This window comes from Truncatella angustata, assembly GCF_020726525.1.
Source record: "Truncatella angustata strain MPI-SDFR-AT-0073 chromosome Unknown BKA67scaffold_8, whole genome shotgun sequence".
In the NCBI taxonomy this organism is placed as follows: Eukaryota; Fungi; Ascomycota; class Sordariomycetes; order Amphisphaeriales; family Sporocadaceae; genus Truncatella; species Truncatella angustata.
Genome location: NW_025763388.1, coordinates 2,795,290 through 2,817,113, shown reverse-complemented (window position 1 = coordinate 2,817,113; position 21,824 = coordinate 2,795,290). Strand labels below are relative to the sequence as shown.

Below are 21,824 nucleotides of genomic sequence, written 5' to 3'. Positions count from 1 at the left end.
GCCGAGAACTGACTCGCCAAAAGGGTATCTAAATCGAAGAAGCAATGCACCTTGTCAAATCAAAAAGATAACATGAATACACAGGTCAAGCAAGATGCTGAGATGTGGATGAGGATACTGAGGGGCAATACGCTGGCGAAACATGTGCCTGCAACTGTGATTCTCAAGCCGGGTACTGCAAGACATTGACAGCCGCATGGGCGGCTTCTTTAAGCCTATGACGAGCCAGCTCGATATCCCGGATCGAAGGTGGCAAGCCAGTCAGACTGCGAGGTCCAGGTTGACCGTAGCATTTTGCCAGCCAAAGATCCTTTACTAGTTGTGCAGCAGCAATACAGCTATCAGCCACGCCGATCAATTTCTCCATACTATCCTGCTCGGATGGCGGTAGTGGGACATATGCCATCTCTGCGTTAGTAAACCCGACAGTGGCGTGCAGTGTAGGCGCGTGGGTGTTAGATTCGATAGGAAGCCCATTGCCATCTAACGACTGATTGTTATCTTCGAAGTCATCCTCATCGTCGTCGTCCTGTTCTGATAAGGGCGGATATCCATGGCCTGCATCATCACGCAAGTCGTAGCTATCACATGGATTCACACCTTCCATAGGTTGATATTCTGCATCTTCGCCACTGCAGTCGCTGTCACTGTCGACCAAATCTTGTTTGAGCTCGGTGTCGACAGGGGTATGATCAGATTGCAGGGTTCTTGCTGCGGGAGTCGGATTTACTGTCAGGTCTTCATCGTCGCTACTCTCATCTTCATAGCCTGTTGCATCCTGCATCGCATCCGTTGCTGATACTTGGGCGTCGAGAGCGAAGCTACTTGCTGCCCTCCTTGTCTGCGGGCGGCTTGGGGTTGCCTTGGCTTTGGGCTCCCTAGGCTCCGGTGCAGCATCACCCATCATCTCAAAGGCGGCGTCGCGGCGCATGTTCTTGACAGCTGGTTCCTCCATCTTCCTCCTGACCCATTCTTCGGGATCATCCAGGCCAAGCTCCCGGGCATAATTGTTGAACTCGTCCAGTTGTTGCTGTCGAGCTTTGCGCCTTGACAGATATCGCTTGTTCTTGATGCGGGACTCTTCGGTGCCACGAAGCTTCCACACAGTCTGTAGACGAGTGATGGTGCTCGATCCTTTCTTGAGCTGCATTCCGCGGATAGTCATGATCCGGGCGATCTCTTCTGCCTCGAGGCCTTGTTGGGTCATGCGGGTGATGTCTGCCTTGTATTTTGACTGCCATATCTGCTTCTTATTCATGCGCTCCTCCTTCGCTTTTGGTGGCTTCGACTGCTTTCGGACGGCCTGGGGGTATTGTTCAGTCAGTAAGGTGCTTGGTTGAAGACACATGATTAGGGTCGGGATCACACATACCCTCTTTCGAAATCCCCATAGAATTCGCCATCGGCTGACGCTCTTGGATGTGACTTGAGCTCCCTGGGCTATAAGGGCGTCGGCTATTTGTTCACAACTCTCGCCATTTCGCGTGCGCTCTTCTACCTCAGCCCGGAAGTCCTCGGCATTGACGCGTCTCTTCACACCCATGTCGTCGATGCGATATACTGCTGAGGTCCGGCCAAAGCCCTTGGGTGCAGGACCGCCCTTGGACTTCTTGTTGGAGGCATTGTTGTTATTCTCGTCGTCGGCATGACTCTCTCCAGGTATGTCCTGGGCAGCTTGTACGGGGGCGCCAATGTGTACGGGGGCTTGAGCTTGGCTGACGACCTGAGGCGAAAGCTGGGGGTGGGCTAAATGACTTTGATCGTATTGATGGTGTTGAAGATGGCTGGGAGTCTGGATGGCGTGATGTCTTGGATATGGAGAAGGGGCAGAAAAGTTAGGCGCCGGATACGTGGGTAATGGGACTGGTGTATACTGCTGAGGCGTATAGTAGCCCGGCAAGTTGGACCTGAGCGCATCCATGGCTGGAACCCCGACTACGACTACGACTACGGCCGATTATAGTGGATGTGTGAGATGATTATCTCACTTTGTCCAGACGTGAAGTTGAGCTGAGGTTGGCGTTGGACGGAGTAGTGGCTGAGTGGGCAATGCGACAGGTGGGGACTGGCCGAGACAATTCTCCACGGGCTGTTAATCAATGTGGATGCTCGCCTGTGTCTGTCCACGGAGTTGTGTATTTCCCCCGGGTTCTGGGATCAATCACACCTCAGGTACACAAATCACTTTGACTTGCACCTCATGCGTTTATCTTGCCGGGATGATATGAATTTTCAGCCTGCATGCGACAATAACAACAATCATAACAACCGCTGAACGACTATTGTCATCAAGCGTACCGGTAGCTCTTTCTATGGCCTTTTTAGACGTAAATCCATCCTCCACATCCCGCCACGCCACTACTGTACTTGGATGACTTTGGCTTGGCCCAATTGGGAGATGAAGTGGTTAAGTATTTATCCTTGACACTGAGGAGCCCCGCCAACCACTGCGGAGAAAACGTGGAGGATAGACACTAAATTAGTCCCATGAATTCGTTGGCGTTGTCTAAGAACTCCAAGTCATCTCATTCTCAACTAAGTACGGAGTATGGAGGCCACATCCAAGTCTTTCGATTTCGTGGGGTGTGCAGTAAACCGATACTAACCCGCCTGACCGATCACATATATGCCATCCATGAGGAGTAAGGTTCCATAACAACTCTCAACGTGATCTTCCCGCAATACTCTCTCAACTTGATCATGGAGCCGTCCACCAAAGTACGAATCGCCATCATTGGCGCTGGCCTCATTGGACCACGGCATGCACAAGCGGTTATCAAATGCGAGAAGGCCGAGCTTGTTGCCTTTGTCGACCCTGCCGAGACCGGAACACAGACTGCTGCTTCGTTTGGCGTTGCCCATTTTCAATCCGTCGCCGATTTACTACAGTCGTCACATGCTCCTGAGGCTGCAATCATATGCACGCCGAATCATACTCATGTTGCTCTGACCAGGGAACTATCGGCTGCCGGAGTACATGTCCTGGTTGAAAAGCCCATAAGCGCTGATATAGCGACTGGCAAAGAGCTTCTTCGATACCTCGATGCGGCCAAAGTCAAGGTCTTGGTAGGACACCATCGTCGTTTCAACCCGTACGTGATTGCTGCAAAACAGATCGTGGCCGCTGGTACACTTGGGAGGGTCATAGGTGTAAACGGTCTATGGGCACTATACAAACCTCCTCAGTACTTTGACCCACCCACTGAATGGAGGAGAGGCCAGACTGGGGGCGTTGTGCTGATCAACATGGTCCATGAGGTTGATATCCTGCATTACCTCTTCGGTCCTATCGTCTCAGTCCATGCCGAGAAAGTTGCCTCACAAAGAGATTTCGAAGCTGAGGAAGGTGCCGCAATCATCTTGCGCTTTCGGTCAGCTGTTATCGGAAGTTTCTTCGTATGCGATAATGTACCTTCGCCGTGGAACTTTGAGGCTGGCACGGGAGAAAATCCCACGATACCCCAAAGTGGACAAGACTTCTATCGCATATTTGGTAGTGAAGCATCACTGAGCGTGCCGGATATGTCGGTTTGGTCCTATAAAGAGGCGGAAAAATCATGGAACTCAGAGTTAGTGACAGAGCGTGCCAAAGTATCACAAGGCGTGCCCTTCGAGTTGCAAATAAATCATTTCTGTAAAGTTGTCCGCGGCGAAGAAGACCCCAGCTGCACTGCGCAAGCTGGTCTTGCTGCTCTGATCGCCTGTCAGGCTATCAAGGAAGCTATGGAAAACAGTACCACCGTGGAATTAGAGACTTATTTACTGTGAAGTAGATGAGATGCTGTCCTTGACAGCAATTTGGCTGCAGCGCATCGCAAATGTAATGTTTCTTGAGCATGAAACTGGACGATGGCTTCAGTCCCTGCCGGTCGGGTGTTGGGAAAAGCGCAGGGAAGTGCTGACATTAGCGCCGGGTGGCTTTACAAGCCATTGGTCTCGCTTCTGCTTCTTCTAAATAATGCCTTGGTCAAAAGTCTTGGCAGAAATGACGACACAACGACGCCGAATTTGGAAATTGGTCGCGTGGCCACTTTCCAAGGAAGGACGGAACGAGGATATGGAATAATAATTATAAGAAGTTGAAGAATGGTTTCGAGGCTCTTCTTATGTAAGACGAACTCTGAGGTTCTCCCTTGTCCTCTTTCAGATGTGGTCTATCAAGCAATATCGCCAGATCGGCAAGGATGTAAACAAGGAGTTCTCTCGGGGATCTGAACAGGCAAAGACGCCCTCTGCCACGCAACACAGCGCCAAATCTCAAGATTCGGTCCAGAATGACCAGGCTAGGTCAACTGATGCAGAATCTAGCGATCCAAAGCCATGCGGTGGTAAAAACGACAAAGCCTGGGTCGATACAGTTGGTGATGAGGATCCCCTCGATCCACGCAATTGGCCCTTATCAGCGCGGATCAAGAATGTTGCCATACTGTGCCTTCTGATCTTCGTCCAAGGTTGGGCAGGAGCCGCAGAGTCCATCGCGAATACGGCCATAACGCAACAGTTTGGGGTCAGCAAGGTCGCCGCGAACTTGACAACGGCCATGTACACTTTCGGTATCGGTTCTGGGTCCATGTTTGCTGGCCCTTTATCTGAAACTGTTGGGCGAAATCCGGTGTATCTTATTTCGACATTTTGCTATCTCTTCTTTGTTTTAGGATGCGCATTAACGCCGACATTTGGCGGCTTGGTCGTCTGTCGATACTTTGTGGGCTTGTTTTCAAGTGCAACACTGAGCATCAATGGCTCCAGTGTGCGAGACCAGTTTCGGCCAGTCAAACGGGCTTTCGTGTTTCCAGTCATTGCTTGGGCAAATATTGCGTGTCAGTAATTTTGTTATTAAACACATAACATTCGCTCATCCTCTTTTTTAGCACCTGTGATTGCACCCATAGCGGGTGGCTGGATAGTCCAGAATCCTAGTCTTGGCTGGAGGTGGACTGAATGGGTGACCCTGATCATATCCGCCTTTGGTTTCTTGGTGGCGCTCTTCTTCTTGCCAGAGACCTATCTCCCTGTCTTGCTTGACTGGAAAGCCAGGCATCTTCGCCGTGTTACGGGAGACGACCGTTACGCATCTAAGCATGCTGAGAACTCCGCTTTCTTCAGGAAGATGAAGGAGGTCTTGCCCATGCCCGCCAAATTCTTGTTCCTTGAACCAGTTATCAGTGTGTTGGGGGGCTATCTGATCCTTCTCTACGTTCTACTATTCAGCTTCCTCTCTGGCTTTGACTATGTCTTCAAGCAGCCATACAACGAGACTAGTGGCATCGAAGGGTCACATTTTGCTGCTGTGGCAGCTGGGGCTACTGTCTTTACGCTTGGCGCCCCTGGTTTATACAGCTCGGCACGTAGCAAGACCGAGCATGTTCATCGCGCAAAGATCGCGCCAGAGTTCAGGCTTTGGCCCGCAATAATAGCAGGCCCCCTATTGCCTGTGGCCCTGTTCTGGCTTGGCTGGACCAACTACAGCACCATTTCAGAATGGAGTGGTATTGGTGCCTGCTTCTTGTTCGGCATGGTGCTGACCGCGATATATGTCTCAAGCTACGAGTACATCGTGGACAGTTATGGTGACCATTCAGCCATAGCACTGGCTAGCATCACGATGGCGCGATACTTCATCGCTGGTGGGATGATTTTGGCCACCCGGCCAATGTATGAAGGCATTGGTGTTCATTGGACTATGACGTGGCTCGGATGTGTCGCGGTTATCCTCGCGCCGGCGCCGCTCCTGTTTTGGAAACTGGGTCCCAAGATAAGAAAAAAGAGTCCATATGCCACAGATCAGTCTGTATGAATGAAGTTGATAGATTATCATATTAGGTAACTCATCCTGGACTAGCAGATTGCATTTGCTGTAAATGCATGGAAGAAAAACAATTATGCGCGCTAAGTTCGAATCAATGCAAGAGGGTCGTGTGTTTTTTCCCCGAGAGATCTGTTCCCAACTGCCAATTGCCAGATCTCAGATGACTTTTGGTGACAGATGCTATGTGCGACAGTATCATCATTCCGATGCTTGGAGTAGTGCAAGCATAGCATGATCTTTTCCTGGGAAAACATTATTCGCCCCGGGGATTACCAGCGAGTGTTCCTTCCCACCTTACCAAGTTTCCTTCCCTGCCCTCGCGCCTATCATAGTCCACAAAAAAGCCCGCAGCCTCCAAGCTGGCTTGGCCGAGCAACTTCCCAAAGAATCTTCTTGCGGCGGTGTTGGTATCTTCCCATACGAATCCGATGGCATCTGCCACTTCGTCACCCGGCTCTTTTTCCGCTGATACGAATGCGGGGCAGAGTTGGTATCGCCTTTTCTCTCTTGGCAATTCCCAATATGTTTCCGTGACGGCTTTCCACAGCTCTGTGCCATAACCTTGTCTCTGATATCCAGGCTTGATCAAAATCTCCCCTTCTGGTCTTCCCGACCGCCAACCGTCCAGGTCTGGTAGCCCACCCTCGCCAATGAGTTCTCCGGTCGATTGGAGGAAGGCTCCAAAGTACCAATGATGTTGGTCTTCCGACTGGAACTTCTCGATGTTGTCTCGCGATTCTTGAATGTCGTGATCAGTACGACCCCTCGTCGTCGAGTGGGTTTGTATGGCCGCGACCGATCGCAGCGAGTGGAACGCCTCCGCATCGGATGGTAGGAACGGCCGAACGAGGAGTCTCTCAGTCTTGATTTGTGGCCTGTCCGTGTTGCTCGGCAAGGGCCTCTCGGGCAGATTTATGAGGTAGTTGAACCAGGGCATAATGCCCAACTTTTCGTAATCCTCATGCTCGTATTTAACCTCGAGCGGTTGTAAAGGTTTTTCTGAGATGGCCATGACGCACGCTGAAGCCATTAGAGTTGAAAGTTGTTGTTGTTGTAGTTGAATAAAAACAAATACGAAGTTCAGTATGATGAAATGAGAGATAGAAGGAACTCATTAACACCACGTTGACTGGCGGAAATGCGATATTTGTTCGATAACTTTTGACCAGTAACAACGGCCGGCAAGGTGGTTCTCGGATGTCGTCAAAGTCTGGTGTTTTACAAAGTTCCATCGGACGTAACATTCGACGACCCAGAGGCATCAGTGGTGTCCGCCGTTGCGTTGTTCGCCCATGCCGGCGGCCGGGAAAGCTTCCAATTGGTGCACTGATCGTCGCGTCCAAGGGTCCTGTTACTAGCATAGCTCAAAGAGCAGGGACTGTACCCCATAGCAATTCCAAACCTCGGGTTGAGAAGAACGGATGTCGCCCGCGCTTAATGAAGCTCTCTTGGAGTGGATAGGGGCAGGGCACATTTGAAAGCCCTGGTTCGGGTGTCATGTTTCATATACGCCGGTCATTGGGAAGAGAAATATCCGCCCAATCTGCAGCACGACTTCGCTTCGCTTGGCACTTAAACTACCGTTCCAATGGATCGCCTAGGATGTAACAAGTGTAACGGTTGCGCATAGATCTCCACTGCGAGTCGTCAACTAGCTGGGATGACTGTTCCGCCGCGGGCAGTGGCAGGGATTGACGCGTCGTTCGTGCAGAGAAACCACTCCGCTTCCCTTTCGTCTCGCATCTGATTTTCACACAGGCCTTCTCGGTCAACCTCGTTGCGTCTGGCGTCTCCAGACTGTACATATTGTACTATAGTAGTACAGGTCCGCAAAAGCTTCGGGCGCAAAGTCTTCTTGTTAATCTGGGGCATCCCAAATGACATTTGTCTTTTGACACCCCGCTTTCGCGTCTCGCTCGTGCGAAGACATGTTTTGTGCCGAGGACGATGACACTTGTCGCGCAAGAACTTACACGGCATGTGAAAAGGCCCGGTTCCATAGGGTACAGCAGCTCAGGCCACGATGATGTTGTTGGGTATACATATTACATATGCACATTTGACAGTCCCGAAATGCGCCGGACCGATGTGGTCATACGGGGGCTTGCAGAGTCTCGTCTTTGACCTGGAGGTGGTGGTGGCTGACAGCGTCCTTCGGACCGTCCCGTTTAGCGGCGGCTCGAGTTTTACAGCCTAAGCGAAGACACTATCGAAACTGAGTTTAGGATTGGCAATAGCTCAATTTCATACATAACAATGGTGCATGCGCAACTGGTCTGGGGACTAGAGGGCATGATCTGATGGTGCTTTTCACCACAGGTTGCCATTCAGGGGATGGGAATGAGCAAGGGCACTTCTTCACCGCGAATTTCGAGTGCAGAGAAGTTTCTCATTGACCCACCAGAACATGGAACCAATGCTGCAACATTGCGGAACTTGAGCGATTAGTTAATTCTACAAAGTATTCATCCTTCCAGGGCCTAGGTAGCTAACCCGCGGCCGAGTCCGAAGAAGGACAACACACTGACGATCTTATTACACTGCAAATGCACACCAATTTCAATGCCTCATATGCCAAGTTATCTTTACAATTTCCAACTTCCAAGGTCCTGTGAAACTCTTTTAGACTGACACAAGGTACCGTACCGAGTTGCATTGTGTTAAATAGAATCTCATAAAACCGGTTGGATGTTGAACTGATCGTCGTCTTGATCATATCATCTAACCTAGCAGGCATCTCGCCATGAACGAAGATACTTCCCAGCTTCCTAGCGCACATACTAGTTACGGCAAATGCTATTCGCAGCACGACCTCAAAGGAGCGCAGATTCAAGCTCTCCATTGGTCCGAAAGTATACCCCATTTGCCGAAACTCCGTCGAGGAGGTGCATTCCCACTGTGCATGCGTGCTTACAATCGGGGATGATACGACGGGACTGGTTATCAAGCTAGTTGAGACTGTCAAGATTTTCTGCGCCACTCACGAAAAATCGTGAAAACACAGGCTCATCGAACACTTGCCAGCACAGCGTCTGCAGAAGTAAGTATTCTGGACACTGCCGTTGTGCTGTTGTTGCATGATCTAGTCTTCTTGGAAAGCGGAAATCGTATTGTTGCTGCTTGCCGCAGGTTATCTGTCGGATCCACCCCTGAGACAGCTTTCATGCGGCCCTCGCAGTAACAACCGCATTGGACTCATTCATTAAATAGAACCCGGCGTTCTTGCTCTTTGCAGGGCGTACCGGGTTGACCACAGCAACCCGAAGCGGCTCAGGAGCTGCGGCAGTTTTAGAACTCCAACCGAGTAGGTTTGGCAGCGCAACTTAATTCCAGAAGGGATTTGTTCAGTTCTATGAAGATAAGCTCCCTTTCTCAGTACTGGTATCTGCCGTAGCCGAACTGACAGTCATACATTCAATCATAAAGCGCTCCCCAGACGTCCACTCCAACTTAAGTGCCAGCCAGAAGGTTCCAACTTGCAACTTTGTAGCCTCCAGCAGGCACTTGCTTAAGCGATAACGGCGTACCACCAGGATAAATACGCATGCTTTCCCGGACAACGGCTTGTAGGTATGGCAACTGTTTAGCTTCTGAGCTCTGGACTGGTGAATTTATCGAACCTTTACCCATGGCATCGTCTAGTTCGGTCGTTAAGATCCTGTAAGCACTGAGATCTAACATCAAGCAAATAATTATCCTCTGAACAGTGGTTGCGACCGAATCTGTACCTGCAATTCTATTTGCGGCAGTGGTCAGCATGTTCGCGTTACCGTCCATCAAGTACAACAATCTACCTCCACCGATACCAGTGATTAGTTCACGGCTGCGTCTTTCGTGACACCCGACTTCATAAACATACCAACCAAGTCCTTTCGATCGTCAGCAGCTTGCTTGTATCGATCTCCGATAACTTTTTTACTGTGTCAAAGGCACGGAGAAATCAGCCTTCGTTGCAATCCGCGGATATTATGATGACTATAACTTGCCCTACGAAACTTTCCGAGGCCCAGCGGGATCCGTAGCCTTTGGTAACATATCACTGAATGGTCAACCTTGAGCCACTCGTGCTATGGTGGGAAGGACTGCAGAAGCGGTTGCAATTGAGAAGAACTCCTCATTCCAGGGGAGAAAACCATAAAAGCGGTAACCTGCCGCAATTATATTCTTGACCGCGTTTGGCACAGCGGCTCTGGAACTTGGCTCAAGCGATAACACGATCCCATTATATATGCCAGAAAGAGGACCAAGAGAGTCGAAACGAGCTTCCACGTAGAGGAAGACTCGCTAGGCCCAGTTGTGTTGCTGCCAAGAAAGGCCATGGTGAATTCCGCACCTCTTGCAAAAGCTAACTGGCAGTGTGGCCTTCGAAGCAAAAGTAGACATGGTCAGTCAATGGTGAATATGTAATGCACGTATACAATCATTCAAGCAGTCTGGGGAATCAGAGACACACAAGTTGCCTGGCGCCGTTGCCCCCAGCCGCTGCTGCATGTCTTGGCGTCTGAGGTGTGTGCAAGTTGGTGGTATTGTTAGGTGTGGTGACAGCAGACTGGCCAAACCTCAAGACGAGAACTTACTGTACAACAGATTCCTATAGTCTCGGGCGAAGGCTTATTGGCCTATTGCAACCACGCAACGTAACGCTGGTTGTTCTGCGAAGCCTGTGTGCCATTTAGCGTTCTACCTTCCAACTCTTTGGCTCTAAAAAAAAACACCAAACTTTCATGATCCGTGAGCAATTGAACCAACATGCACTATCGGGACACAAGTCACGTGGGCGCACAATCTGCATTTCCCTTGTACAGTACGCAAGTAGAACGAGGTGGGTCAAACCACATATTTCAGTCAATGGATGTTCTTTTTCATTGGCAACACGACTGCCATTACATGATACTAACATTATAGTGGGTGGCTCGCTAGATAGCCCGACCAAGTTGCTGGAAACCATGCTGTTAATGGACCGTGCTCTTGGTTCTTGTCAAGAGTTCGCTTGCGTTGTGGAGACAACCTATACCATTTCAGACGAGTGACGGGTCGAATGGTCCGGTATCACAACGCTGTTCAGAGCGATGTTCAACCACACTCATCCAGGCGTCGTTAGATTTCAGTATAGAAACAAGTCGTTAGGAATGACATTATATTGGTATTTGTCCCGATACCACCGCTGCCTATTTCCCATATCACACAAGGCGATTATGAAGAGTTGATAATTGTACCCAGTATGGAAACATTTACAGCATGCGTACAGTATGCCAGGCCTTTGAGGTGGTGGAGTAATACTGGGGCCCATACCATGTTAGGATTTGTCTGCTAACTTCACACTAGACTAGACTAACCTTAGTATCCAGCATACCGGCTGCCCCCCACAAGATGACTTCAATATAATTTCCATGCGGTCAAAGTTGGTGTTGTTTGTTTTCGGGCATGCTACCCGCGGATCTCGGGCCGAGCTTTTGTAGCCGTTGGTTCAGCTTAGTCGGAAGGACTGCCACAGTCCCCGTCCATCATCACTATTTCTATTACCACGCATTCGATGCCATCAACCTGCAGGTAGACCCTGCCAAGGATAGAGGTCAATCAAATAGACTTTCAGACGAATCACCTTTGATGATCAAATAAAAACCTGCTTTAGTCACACGACTCAACACGATGATTTGATCTTCTTGCCGCTGCCGCTCATTGAAGCTCATCATGGTCGCTCCGAACGATTCTGGTCTTAGAGCCATTGGTGGTCTTGCGGAGTCACACAGCAGTCGTAATTGTCTTTCTCCGGCTTCGAGTTTATACTTCAGGATCATTTTGTTTCAGCTCACGGGCTGCATAATCATTTATTCGTTCTCTCCTTTGTAAGCGATATGCCAGGTCCCGAATTAGCGCCTGATGGTGTTTTCCACACTTGGTCGTCATCATAGCCTATCGTTCTCTCATACAAGTGGATATCCAGTATGTGTATGCACGAGACATTGACACCCCTCGACCCGGAGAACAGAGTCGAGGCAAATCAAGACTGCACCCCAGTACAAACACATGATATGGTTGTAACGGCTGTTGCCAATGCCTCATTTGGGGTCTCCTTTCTTCGGTTAATCTCTGTCCTTGGGCACAGAATCGCCATCTGTTGTGCAGTGATTGGGTTTGCCTTCACTCTTATTTGTACGTGTTACGGTCCTATCCACTGTTTACATCCTTCCTGAATTAATAGTGACGGCCGTAATAACTTGGTTAGGACAAACTCTCTTCGCATACGGCTAGGATGTCCGGGTGGACAGTTCTTGTGTCAATTAGCAGCCTATACCTATTATATTTGGGTGCGACTAATATCCCCCTGCAAACTCTAGAATTGACTAACTCGACTTAATTCTTCGATGGGTACGATTCTACTCAACACAGGATTTGCCTCATTGGCTTGAATTTTCGTCTCGAACTTGTAGGTGTGGTACGAAGATGAAATTTACAACATGCGTAAACTCATTAAACTCAGGCTTCCTGCGATGGCAAAGGCCTCTCTGGACGTGGTACTACAGAATACAGTCCATTGAATATACCTTAGTGCGTCAGAAGCAGGAATCATGCGCACCCGAAGGTCTTAACTTTACCTAATTCTCTTGGGGTATGATTCAACATTAGCGAGTTCCAGGTTTGGTATCGCAGTCTCTGTGAAGATTTGCTTCCTACAAGAGGCCCGCCATTAAGCACTTGTCAGCTCTGATGATGACGCACAGGTCGAGAGGGGGACGAAGGCCGGACGGCGAGAATAAGGGCTTGACGATCAGCGCTTTATGAAAACGTAAGGAGAACAACAAGAATGGAAGTGGGAAAGAGTTGTAGAACAATGCGATATTTACTTGGCCAGAGACTTGGTCTATTCGGATACCAAGGGTCAGACCAACTGATATTCCACATGATAAAAACCTTGGACAATCAAGAGTCATGAGACTTTGGCAACGCACATATTACCCCCGTCACAAATTTTTACTCTTGGGCCAGTCACGGTCGTCACTTCAATACCATAGATGGCGCACTGGAAAGCGGCACAAGGTGATATCCAGCATTGGCCGAGTCATCCTAGAAAAGAATGTCGCCCTTATAGTTCCCGATCTCTTCATTGATGGAACGATCATGCGATACTGTATTTTTTCTTTTCCCACAATACTTGTGAGACCTGGAGTATGGCTTGAAATGGTCAATGTAAGTCCCGCTGCCCATCCCACAGAACACTCGCTCCGCCGAAGGGCCGGGATGCCCGAAGATCAGTCACGAGGGCAGACTTCAGCCGGGTTGGGCCCCGTGCCACTTATTTTCGTCGTTTGGTTCTTGATGTTTGAAGTCCTGGTTCCTCGCTAGCTCATCTTCTCAGGAAGACTTCGAAAAAGCCGAAAAAGCGAGGCAGAAGAAAAGAAAAAGACTACCAGTAATGCACAGCCATACCGTGTGATTAACCACAAAAAGCCACACATCTATTCATCGTCGAGAGCTCTTTTTCTAGTCAGCCGCCTCATCTTTCGTGAAAACGCCGCTCAGCTGATCTTGACGAATACTCGACACATGAGTCGTCGTGACCCGGTCAGCTAGATGGTGACAAGATGTCCTAGATGATTCATTCTCGAATCTCAAACGACCCCGAGAGGGCTATGCTGCGCCATTGTGCGCCATGTCAGTTTCTTTCATAGTCCATGTCCGAGAGTCCAGTGAAGATCTCGGTTCCTGCATGACAGGAGAAAAGGGTGACGGACCAGGAGGTGTCATCTCTCAGCCCATGACCAGCAACCTAAGCCTTCGTCGATGCCCATCAATATTATGCGAGCAAGAACATTGCCTTGAAAGCAACAAACGTCGAGGCGTAAAAGCCGCATAGTCAATATACAGGTACATCTGCCTCGCGATATCATATAAGAAAGCCCACTCCGCACTTGGCGCGAAGTAGAGCCATCAATCGGAACTGTTTCTTACCACTCCAAGCAAGTAGCGCCGCGGCTTCTCGACTTTGCTGTATAGAGTTGTATAATGCGAACGGGGGTAAGCAGCCATAGGACTTTAGAGCCTTTCCACCCCACCCCCGGAACTTGCAAATAAGCGCTTGGTCTGGGGTAGGTGGACCATAACAGAAACACCGAGAGGATCGAACACATTTGACTAATCTGATGTCAGACGATTCGGGGCCCGGCCTGGAAGTTTATTGTAGATGCTTGCGCTAATTGACTCGGCGCGAGGAGTAAAGTGTGGACAAGTCGAGCCGGGTTGATGTCCCGTGTCTCACCCACGGTATGCTCGGGGGTTACAGAAAACGTTGTTCACACAAATTTTTTTTTTGCGATCGAGCTTGGAGAGAACTCAGATGAACACGAGGTATACGGTATTGCAGGGTCTCATGATTCACTAGGACCGATCGGAAATCTAGTGATAGGGTATAAAATGGTTGTGATGCGCCAAAAGGCTGAGTCTTGATGTTGAAGGTGCATCACAGTCGCAACAAGCGGGTATAAAAGTCATTACAACGCACCAGAGCCCTTCGCAATCGATTTCGCTTCCAAACAAATTAGAATTTGAAGTTACTCAACATGTTCAGCATGAAGTCCATCGCTATCGCAGCCGTGCTCCTTGGCCTTTCCCGCGCCGCACCAGCCGTAACTCCACGCCAGGACATCCAGTTGCTGCTCGTCTGCAACGATCCGAACCAGGGCGATTGCCTCGACTTCCAGGTCGTACCCAACGTGTGCTGTAAGATCTCCTTTCCCCGTCAACAACCAGGCCCATGTGGGGATGTAAGATCTGGGGACGACATGGATTAACTTTTCAAACTAGCCAACCTCCCCGGTGAGTGGAACGACAACGCCAGCTCCCTCGTCATCGGGTCGAACATCTGCACTTTCTATAAGTGAGTAGCACGGTCCAAGTTTGACCTCTGCATTTCAAATCTGACGCGGCGGGTAAATAGTAATCCGGACTGTGACGCGAGTGCTGGGGGTATTGCCCTTAACGGTACACATGACACCCTCCCCGCTGGGTTTGACAACAGTTTGAGCTCTGTCATATGCAATGTGTGTTTTCTTCCTGAGGGCTGCCCCTAAAGAATACAAGGCATGATATCGGTTTTTCTGACAGGAAGGAATCTGAATGGCGAGATGAGAGAAACGAGCAAAAGGCTGTCAGGAAGGCAGCCAACGAGGCAGCATGAGAAATTCAGACTTGAAGAATTTGTTGTTAATATGATTATGATTCGGAATGTCTTGTAACAGCGACTATTGTTCGTGAGAATGTAGTGCCGAGATCCACGGCCGGTTGCGCTTGAAAATTATGTCTGAAGGTAACTTAAGGAACCAGCCAGTCTGTAGAAAGTTGATTTGCTGAGCATGTCAACCAAGGGCATATGATGATTATCTTGCCTCGTCGGTATGCTGACTTCCATCAGTCTGATGCGGCGTCGTTGTAAAACGCGAAAGACTTACTATGGCTTTTAGCTCAGCTCTTTTAAACCGCGGTGGGAGGCCTTTTGACTGCCAGGACGCGGCGTTGTTTAATTCTTGGATCCAGCCTGATCGTCCCAGATATGTTGGCTGGTTCGCTCGTCTATGCGATGTTCGCTTCACTCCCCGTGGGCTGCAATCCTTTAGTTCCTGCGTCCTGCAATTGCTCGGCTTTTTGTCCTCGTCCGACTGATATTTTACCATCCGCCCCTGAAACCCCTTCCACCACGTCCGCCGCCGCCGCCGCCACCACCACCACCGCCACCATAACCACCGCCTCTTCTGGGACCTCTTGGGCCTCTGAAATCGTCATCCCCTCCTCCACGAGGACCATCGTCCATACCGCTTGGGCCGCGCGGCGGTCTGGTACCTCGCATTTCCTTGGGGAAAGCGTCGAAGGTGCGTCGCATCTGAGCGTACCCCAGGTGCATTTTTCCGTAAAAGTGATCGGCCAGACGCCTGTCGTTGTCCAGTCGCGACAAGTAAGCACCACACACATCGCATACTTGCAACTTCTGGTGGCCTGAGGGACCAGAAGTGTCGCTCAGTGCCTTGAGCTCGCGTTCGCGCTCAGCCTTCTGGGACAGGGCCAGCCGAACCTTGTAGAACTCCTCGTAGGCGCGTGACACCTCGCCCAAGTCGCCCAAGACGTGAATCTCGGACAGGCCGATGTTGACGGTCTCGGACAGGTCGGCGATGGACTTGAGCAGGACATTGGTCTGTCGGATCTCGTCGGGTGTCTTCTCGAGACGTCTCTGTGCCGAGTCGATGCGGCGGTTGCACTCGTCGATGTATTTTTGCAAGTCGCGCATGTAGTCCCATTCGAAGTTGTGTCGCTGTTTTTGGGCGGGGGGCAGGTTCTCGTACTCGGTCTTGAGGCCCTCGTTGTGCACCTTGGGGCAGGGGCCAAGATCTTGCTTGGTGTTTGTGAAGAGATCGTGAGGACATGTGCCTACAATGTAGGAGCGGCAGACTTTGGGATCCGTGAGAGAGAGTTGGGAGGCACGGGATGAGATGGGATTGCCCATCAATTGCTCGAGGAGCTTCCGCTGTTCTGCGGCCATGTTGTACTGAGTGGAGGCCCACCGAGGACACTTGTGGTATCTGGATACTAAACTTTCATAGGCCGGCTTGCTCGTATGAGGAGATTGCGGAATTGCGAGTCGAGGCCAAGTCCCGTGTTGCGATTGTTTCGAAAGGACGAATTGTGTTGTGTCGCTGGGTGCCGGGTCACAAGCTGTGGGCGGAATTGGTGATGTGGTTGTGGCGGTGGGAAGTGTTGGAGTGATGCGATGGGAAGAGTGAAATTCTTTTGGAAGTTGAACATGGGGAACAATTGTGAAGGGGAAGAGGCAAGGCTGGAAATGCAACGCAGTGCAACCCTGATCCAATCCAAATCCACAGCGAGAGGAGCTAACTTATGTACCACTAAAGTTGACTTGAGAGAGGCCTGCAGCCTGCGGCTAGTGCCTTGGAAGCTTCTTTTGCGGGGAGGGGGGCCAATTAGCGTAGCGCATGTGGTGCTACCGGGGGGAGGGTCGCGTTCACATTTGAGTTCACATTGTCCTAACCTAGCTTTTAGTGCGTCACTGCGCTGGAACTATGCTGGCTTGGCTGAACTCCCAATTTCAGTGGCATGTAGATAAGTCACCCATCTGTCAACTCCCCGATATTTATCTGACAGCCCTCTTCTTTTCTGCCCCGGCTCCCAAGTCAAGGTCAACGTCAAGTCCAGATGGACCGTCGTATAACCCGATAAGATGCAACTCATTAGCTCTTTCTCGGCTCTTCTTTTCTCTGCTGTACTCGCCCTCGCCTCATCCGATTACCACGAGCAGCTGGTCTTGAAGCCCCTGCCCCAGAACTCCCTGCTCGCCAGCTTCAATTTCAAGTCCAACACCACCGTCGCCCAATTCGAGGCCCACAACTTTCGCTATTTCCCACGCTCGCTAGGGCAGATTCTACAGCATGCCGGCACGAGAGAGCTACACCTGAGATTCAGCTTGGGACGGTGGGATGCAGAGACGTGGGGAGCACGGCCCTGGGACGGCACCAAGGAGGGAGGCACCGGCGTCGAGCTCTGGGCCTGGTTGGAGGCCGAGACTCACGACGAGGCCGATCACAAGTGGTTGACGTTGACCAACGCGCTCTCCGGTCTGTTCTGCGCCTCCCTCAACTTCATCGACTCCACGAGGACCACACGACCCCTCATGTCCTTCCGCCCCGACGGAGACCATCCAAATGCCACCCTGGCCAACACCCACCTGCTCCACGGTGTCTTGCCCAGAGAAGTTGTCTGCACCGAGAACCTGACCCCTTTCCTCAAGCTCCTGCCTTGTAAGGGCAAGGCCGGCATCTCTACTCTGCTCGATGGTCACAAACTCTTTGATGCCTCCTGGCAGAGCATGGCCATCGATGTCCGACCTGTTTGTCCTGCTGGTGGAGAGTGTGTATTGGAGATTGAGCAGACCATTGACATGGTTTTCGACATTCAGAGAGCTAAACGACCCAAGGGCATGTCATACTCTTCAAACCCCCGGTCCCTTGCTGCTACAGTGATACTAACCTTTCTTCCCAGGCAATCCTATCCCCCGGCCCCCACCCGGCCATGAACTCAAGTGCAACACCACCAAGGAGTACCACAGCGGTGATACTTGTTTTCCCATAGAGACGCTTTCGCCCCAGGATTGGACCCTCTCCGAGCTTTTTGGCAGATCCATGAAAGGCTCCTGTCCCTTGGCAGATTCCACAATCCCCCCCATCTGCATCCAAGCCCCTCACAGTCGAGATGTCTTCACTTCCGCTGGAGTCACCGAGTTGAAGCTCAAAGACACTGAAAGATGTTTCCTGGTTCACCCCGAGGATGACTTCGACATGGTACTCCCACAAATGTCCCACGAGGGCGACAACGCCAAGACCGATGCGGACGAATATCTCAAACCCGATCGCCCATTATTATATGCCGAGAGAAGCTTCATGGGTCATGGCCAGCAGCGGGGCGGTGTTCAGACCATTCTCACAAACCCTAGCCCTGACACCGAGGTTGAGTTCGTGTACATGGAGAGTCTACCATGGTTCATGCGCATCTATCTACACACTTTACAAGCTCGCATCTCTCACAAGACCGGTTCAGACAAGGGGAAAGCATTGGTACAGGAGAACGACGTCATCCAGGAGATCTACTATCGGCCTTTCTTGGACCGTGAGAGAGGTACTCAGCTTGAGCTCCGGATGCGCATCCCACCAGCCAGTACCGTGTTTATGACCTACGACTTTGAGCAGGCCATTCTACGATACACCGAGTACCCGCCAGATGCCAATAGAGGATTCGATGTCGCTGCCGCCATCATTACCATCATCCCGCCTTTTGGCAAGACGAGTAACTTGAGGACCACAAGCTTGTTGCTCAACTTACCCACACCCGATTTCTCCATGCCATACAACGTCATCATCTTCACCAGCACGTGTATCGCTCTGGCTTTTGGAGGCCTGTACAATATTCTCGTGAGGAGATTCATAGGTGGAGATGAGGGCCCCGAAGTTACTCTCGTCAAGCTAAGGAGGAAAATTCAGGAGGCCGTTGGAAGATTCAAGTCAAAGCTGAAGAAGACAGAAACCAAGGGTGCCCTGGCGCCTCTAGCGCAGGAAAAGGCCGAAGGCAAGGTAGACTAAATAACCTTATACCAACTTGAAAAGAAATTAATATCAAATATTACAATCTTTGCAAGCCAAATTCTTTTCTCTCGTCCATCATTGTGGGACCCTTTTCAGCGACATGAGAATGCGAGGCTTGCTGGAACATTTGCAGCGCAGTCGTCCTGGAAGGCATAAAGTGCAAAGTCCAAACTACAGCTATGGCGAGCCCACCATAATGACAGCCGTGATGCTCACCTACCCGCACCTGAAATGCCATATGTTAGGACCAAAGAAGCCGAATATTAAGGTTTAAAGGTACTACGTAGATTCATGTGTGCTCAACCGGGCTGGGCCGATCGCGAGCCAAGAAGGCCGGCGTCTCTTTGAAGTTGGGCTGCCCCATGTATACACCTGTTCACTGGCAGTGGGGCCAAGGAACTCTTGTTCGTGTGCGCAGAATGTCAACTGGAAATTCGTGGATAGTGCAGGGGGTTTTTGCTTCTATCGTTCTCTGGATTTCCAGGATAGGGTGTACAAGGCAGGCTTCACGGTCAAACAGAAGGAAAAAAGAGCTGGGCTTAGATTTGTTGTAGGTAGAAATAAGCGCAGCGACCGATTTTGAGGATTCCACAACCTAACGCAAGGGAATCCAAGTTGGTGAATTACATGGCCTCGGGTTTTCGTGCAATGGTGGAACATCAGTACAATTAAATTTGACTGGTATCTCTGTTTTTTGATATATCAGATGCTATAGATGCTGAATCACTACGGTATCATGATTGCTGTTGATCATAAGACATCAAGCGATACAACCGTCTTCGCTATGATTTCTGTTCAGGGGCGTCGTCCATGGCGGCCATCTCGTCGTCCCATTTGCCCACCAGCGGCGATAGAATGGGGAGATCGCTCTGTTTGATGGCAGGACCTTTGTCCTCGGGCATCTTGATAGACTGGGGAGGCAGCGCCGGGAAGTCTTCAGGCTTGGGTGGGGCAGTATTCGTGGGTTTCGAAGCCGTGTTGCCATTGCGCTCCGTCTCGCCGTTAAAACCTCCGCGACCACCTCCCCGACCGCCTCTCGCATGTGCACCGCCAGCACCGCCACGTCCGCGACCGCCCCTTCCGCGACCGCGGAACTCGCCAGCGCCAAACTCCCTCACGCCGGCGTCAGAAGTCTCATCGCGGTCGCCGGCCTCCTGCTCCGCAAACCGGCTCCCACCAAGCCCTCCCCTGCGCTCACCCCTCACACCTCCATGCGCACTCCTGAAAGCCCTCTTCTCAGCCTGCTCCTCCTGCTGCAGGGCACTCTTCTCTTGGTCCCAGCTGCCCATGGCCTTGAGCTTGCGCTCGCGGTTGCGCTGGCGCTCCTCGTCGAGCTTCTTGCGGTCCTCATCGTTGCGCCGCCTGCGCTCCGCCTCCTCAGCCTTGCGCTTCCGGGCCTCCTCGGCACCCTTCTGGAGCGCCAGCTCGTGGGACTTCTCGTCCTGCGCCGCTTGCTCGAACTTGCGTGTCCGCTCCGCGTTGGCGAGCTTCATGGCTGCCATCTTCTGTTCCAGCTGTGCGTCCGAGAGCTTGGTCCGTGGATTCGCGCCGCTTAGATACCGGTTCGGTCCGCCTGCACCTGCTGCTGCGTTGGCGGTATGAGATGAGCCTGCTGAGGGGCCGGTGGGCGCGTCGGGGGGCGGCGCTGTATCGGCTGCCGCTGACTCGGACTGCTCATCGTTGGAGGCGGGCGGCGCTGGTGTTGATTCGGCTGCCTTTGTCGTACCTGTCGCAGGAGCTGTGGGCTTGTGCTCTTGGGCGGGTTTTGGCTCTTGAGCGGGTCTGGATTGGTGCGTGTGCTTGGACTGTTGAGGGGCCTTGTGGGTATTGTGTCGCGACTGAGACAGGGCGCCGCTTGGCTTGTTGCGCGGTGCGGGTGTGTGCTGCTTTGGCTTTGGCGCAGGTTCTGCTTGTGTTTGTGCTTGAGCTTGTGCTTGTGCTTGTGGCGTCGGCACGGGAGCGGCTTCGGATTCAGGAGCTACAGCTGGAATAGAAGCAGGAGCCGGTGCAGGAGCAGGAGCAGGAGCAGGAGCCGGGACAGGCGTTGAGTCTACGTATGTCTGCTCGACGGGCTCGAAGTCGTCAGCGAAGAGATCGTCATCTGTACGGCTCTGGAATTGGTCATCCATTGTGTGTGATGTCTGTGAATGATGTCGAGTAATGGTTGATGATCTAGTAAGAGTTATTGATAGCTCCAGCTAAGCAGGTAAATAGCAAGAATCGAAGCAATTGAAGTCATGTATAGAATGCTGTGGTTTGGCCGAATGATGTCAAGTTGAATTCAAATTCATGTTTGAAGGAAGGGGTCCTAGCCCCGCGATGCGGCAGGCAAGACCAAAGGGATCCATGATTCTAGTCTAGGTTAAGTAACTTAGCAAGTGGCGGGGAAATTGCAGGGAGGCCGCTGCGTAACTTCAAATTCAACATTCCCATCATGATGCCCAATTCCATGAACGTGCTAACTTACAGTACTTTTTGCTGCCCTATGTGACAATAAGGGATCATCGAGTTAGCTTACATTGTGTGTAAACAGTGAAATTCTCCTGCTCTATTCCTTGTCTGCCGCCGACAATATAGTTCATCAATGAGACACATTGGGATGTTACACCATCACCAGCAACGCTTACATCATGTCACCGTAAATATAAAAGGACATCACACTTAAAAACCTTACGAAAGGTTACTAGATATATTTAATCAATCAATGCAATCTTGCGCGTTATGCACCATTCTGATGGTCACTTTTATCTTGTACCAAGTTCCTCAGGAATGAAACTATCGTGTATCTGGTTACGATCACGCATATAAGCCCCAAGTCAAAAGCATAAGCTAAAACAATTCTCGGAGCATGTATCTCTTCTATCTAAATATCGCCT

General features: G+C 51.0%; 9 protein-coding genes across 9 annotated transcripts; 4 read left to right on the top strand and 5 right to left on the bottom strand.

Annotated features, from left to right (window-relative positions):
• Window positions 1–163: 163 nt before the first annotated feature.
• On the bottom strand, window positions 164–1,921 carry BKA67DRAFT_662896 (uncharacterized protein; the record flags this gene model as incomplete). Its single annotated transcript, XM_046108092.1, has 2 exons — window positions 164–1,303; window positions 1,373–1,921. 2 exons carry the CDS (start codon window positions 1,919–1,921, stop codon window positions 164–166), a joined length of 1,689 nt encoding a protein of 562 aa, XP_045954689.1.
• Window positions 1,922–2,700: 779 nt separating this feature from the next.
• BKA67DRAFT_523593 (uncharacterized protein) lies at window positions 2,701–3,768 on the top strand (the record flags this gene model as incomplete). The annotated part of the gene is made up of 1 exon (XM_046098488.1): window positions 2,701–3,768. The coding sequence occupies one exon, from the start codon at window positions 2,701–2,703 to the stop codon at window positions 3,766–3,768; it is 1,068 nt and encodes a 355-aa protein (XP_045954688.1).
• Window positions 3,769–4,147: 379 nt separating this feature from the next.
• On the top strand, window positions 4,148–5,797 carry BKA67DRAFT_662894 (major facilitator superfamily domain-containing protein; the record flags this gene model as incomplete). Its single annotated transcript, XM_046108091.1, has 2 exons — window positions 4,148–4,820; window positions 4,872–5,797. 2 exons carry the CDS (start codon window positions 4,148–4,150, stop codon window positions 5,795–5,797), a joined length of 1,599 nt encoding a protein of 532 aa, XP_045954687.1.
• Window positions 5,798–6,062: 265 nt separating this feature from the next.
• BKA67DRAFT_539989 (acyl-CoA N-acyltransferase) lies at window positions 6,063–6,821 on the bottom strand (the record flags this gene model as incomplete). Its single annotated transcript, XM_046100715.1, has 1 exon — window positions 6,063–6,821. One exon carries the CDS (start codon window positions 6,819–6,821, stop codon window positions 6,063–6,065), a length of 759 nt encoding a protein of 252 aa, XP_045954686.1.
• Window positions 6,822–9,063: 2,242 nt separating this feature from the next.
• Window positions 9,064–9,979, bottom strand: BKA67DRAFT_579747 (uncharacterized protein). The gene has a single exon (XM_046103789.1). The coding sequence runs from the start codon at window positions 9,584–9,586 to the stop codon at window positions 9,260–9,262; it is 327 nt and encodes a 108-aa protein (XP_045954685.1). The 5' UTR covers window positions 9,587–9,979; the 3' UTR covers window positions 9,064–9,259.
• A 4,388-nt stretch (window positions 9,980–14,367) lies between these two features.
• Window positions 14,368–14,688, top strand: BKA67DRAFT_662892 (uncharacterized protein; the record flags this gene model as incomplete). Its single annotated transcript, XM_046108090.1, has 2 exons — window positions 14,368–14,527; window positions 14,612–14,688. 2 exons carry the CDS (start codon window positions 14,368–14,370, stop codon window positions 14,686–14,688), a joined length of 237 nt encoding a protein of 78 aa, XP_045954684.1.
• A 782-nt stretch (window positions 14,689–15,470) lies between these two features.
• Window positions 15,471–16,337, bottom strand: BKA67DRAFT_662891 (uncharacterized protein; the record flags this gene model as incomplete). The annotated part of the gene is made up of 1 exon (XM_046108089.1): window positions 15,471–16,337. One exon carries the CDS (start codon window positions 16,335–16,337, stop codon window positions 15,471–15,473), a length of 867 nt encoding a protein of 288 aa, XP_045954683.1.
• A 573-nt stretch (window positions 16,338–16,910) lies between these two features.
• On the top strand, window positions 16,911–18,965 carry BKA67DRAFT_409355 (GPI transamidase component PIG-T). The gene is made up of 2 exons (XM_046096738.1): window positions 16,911–17,787; window positions 17,852–18,965. The coding sequence occupies exons 1-2, from the start codon at window positions 17,034–17,036 to the stop codon at window positions 18,943–18,945; spliced, it is 1,848 nt and encodes a 615-aa protein (XP_045954682.1). The 5' UTR covers window positions 16,911–17,033; the 3' UTR covers window positions 18,946–18,965.
• Window positions 18,966–19,458: 493 nt separating this feature from the next.
• Window positions 19,459–21,646, bottom strand: BKA67DRAFT_409343 (uncharacterized protein). Its single transcript, XM_046096737.1, has 2 exons — window positions 21,416–21,646; window positions 19,459–21,120 (listed from the first exon to the last, which is right to left on the bottom strand). Exons 1-2 carry the CDS (start codon window positions 21,451–21,453, stop codon window positions 19,731–19,733), a joined length of 1,428 nt encoding a protein of 475 aa, XP_045954681.1. The 5' UTR covers window positions 21,454–21,646; the 3' UTR covers window positions 19,459–19,730.
• Between the last annotated feature and the right edge of the window lie 178 nt (window positions 21,647–21,824).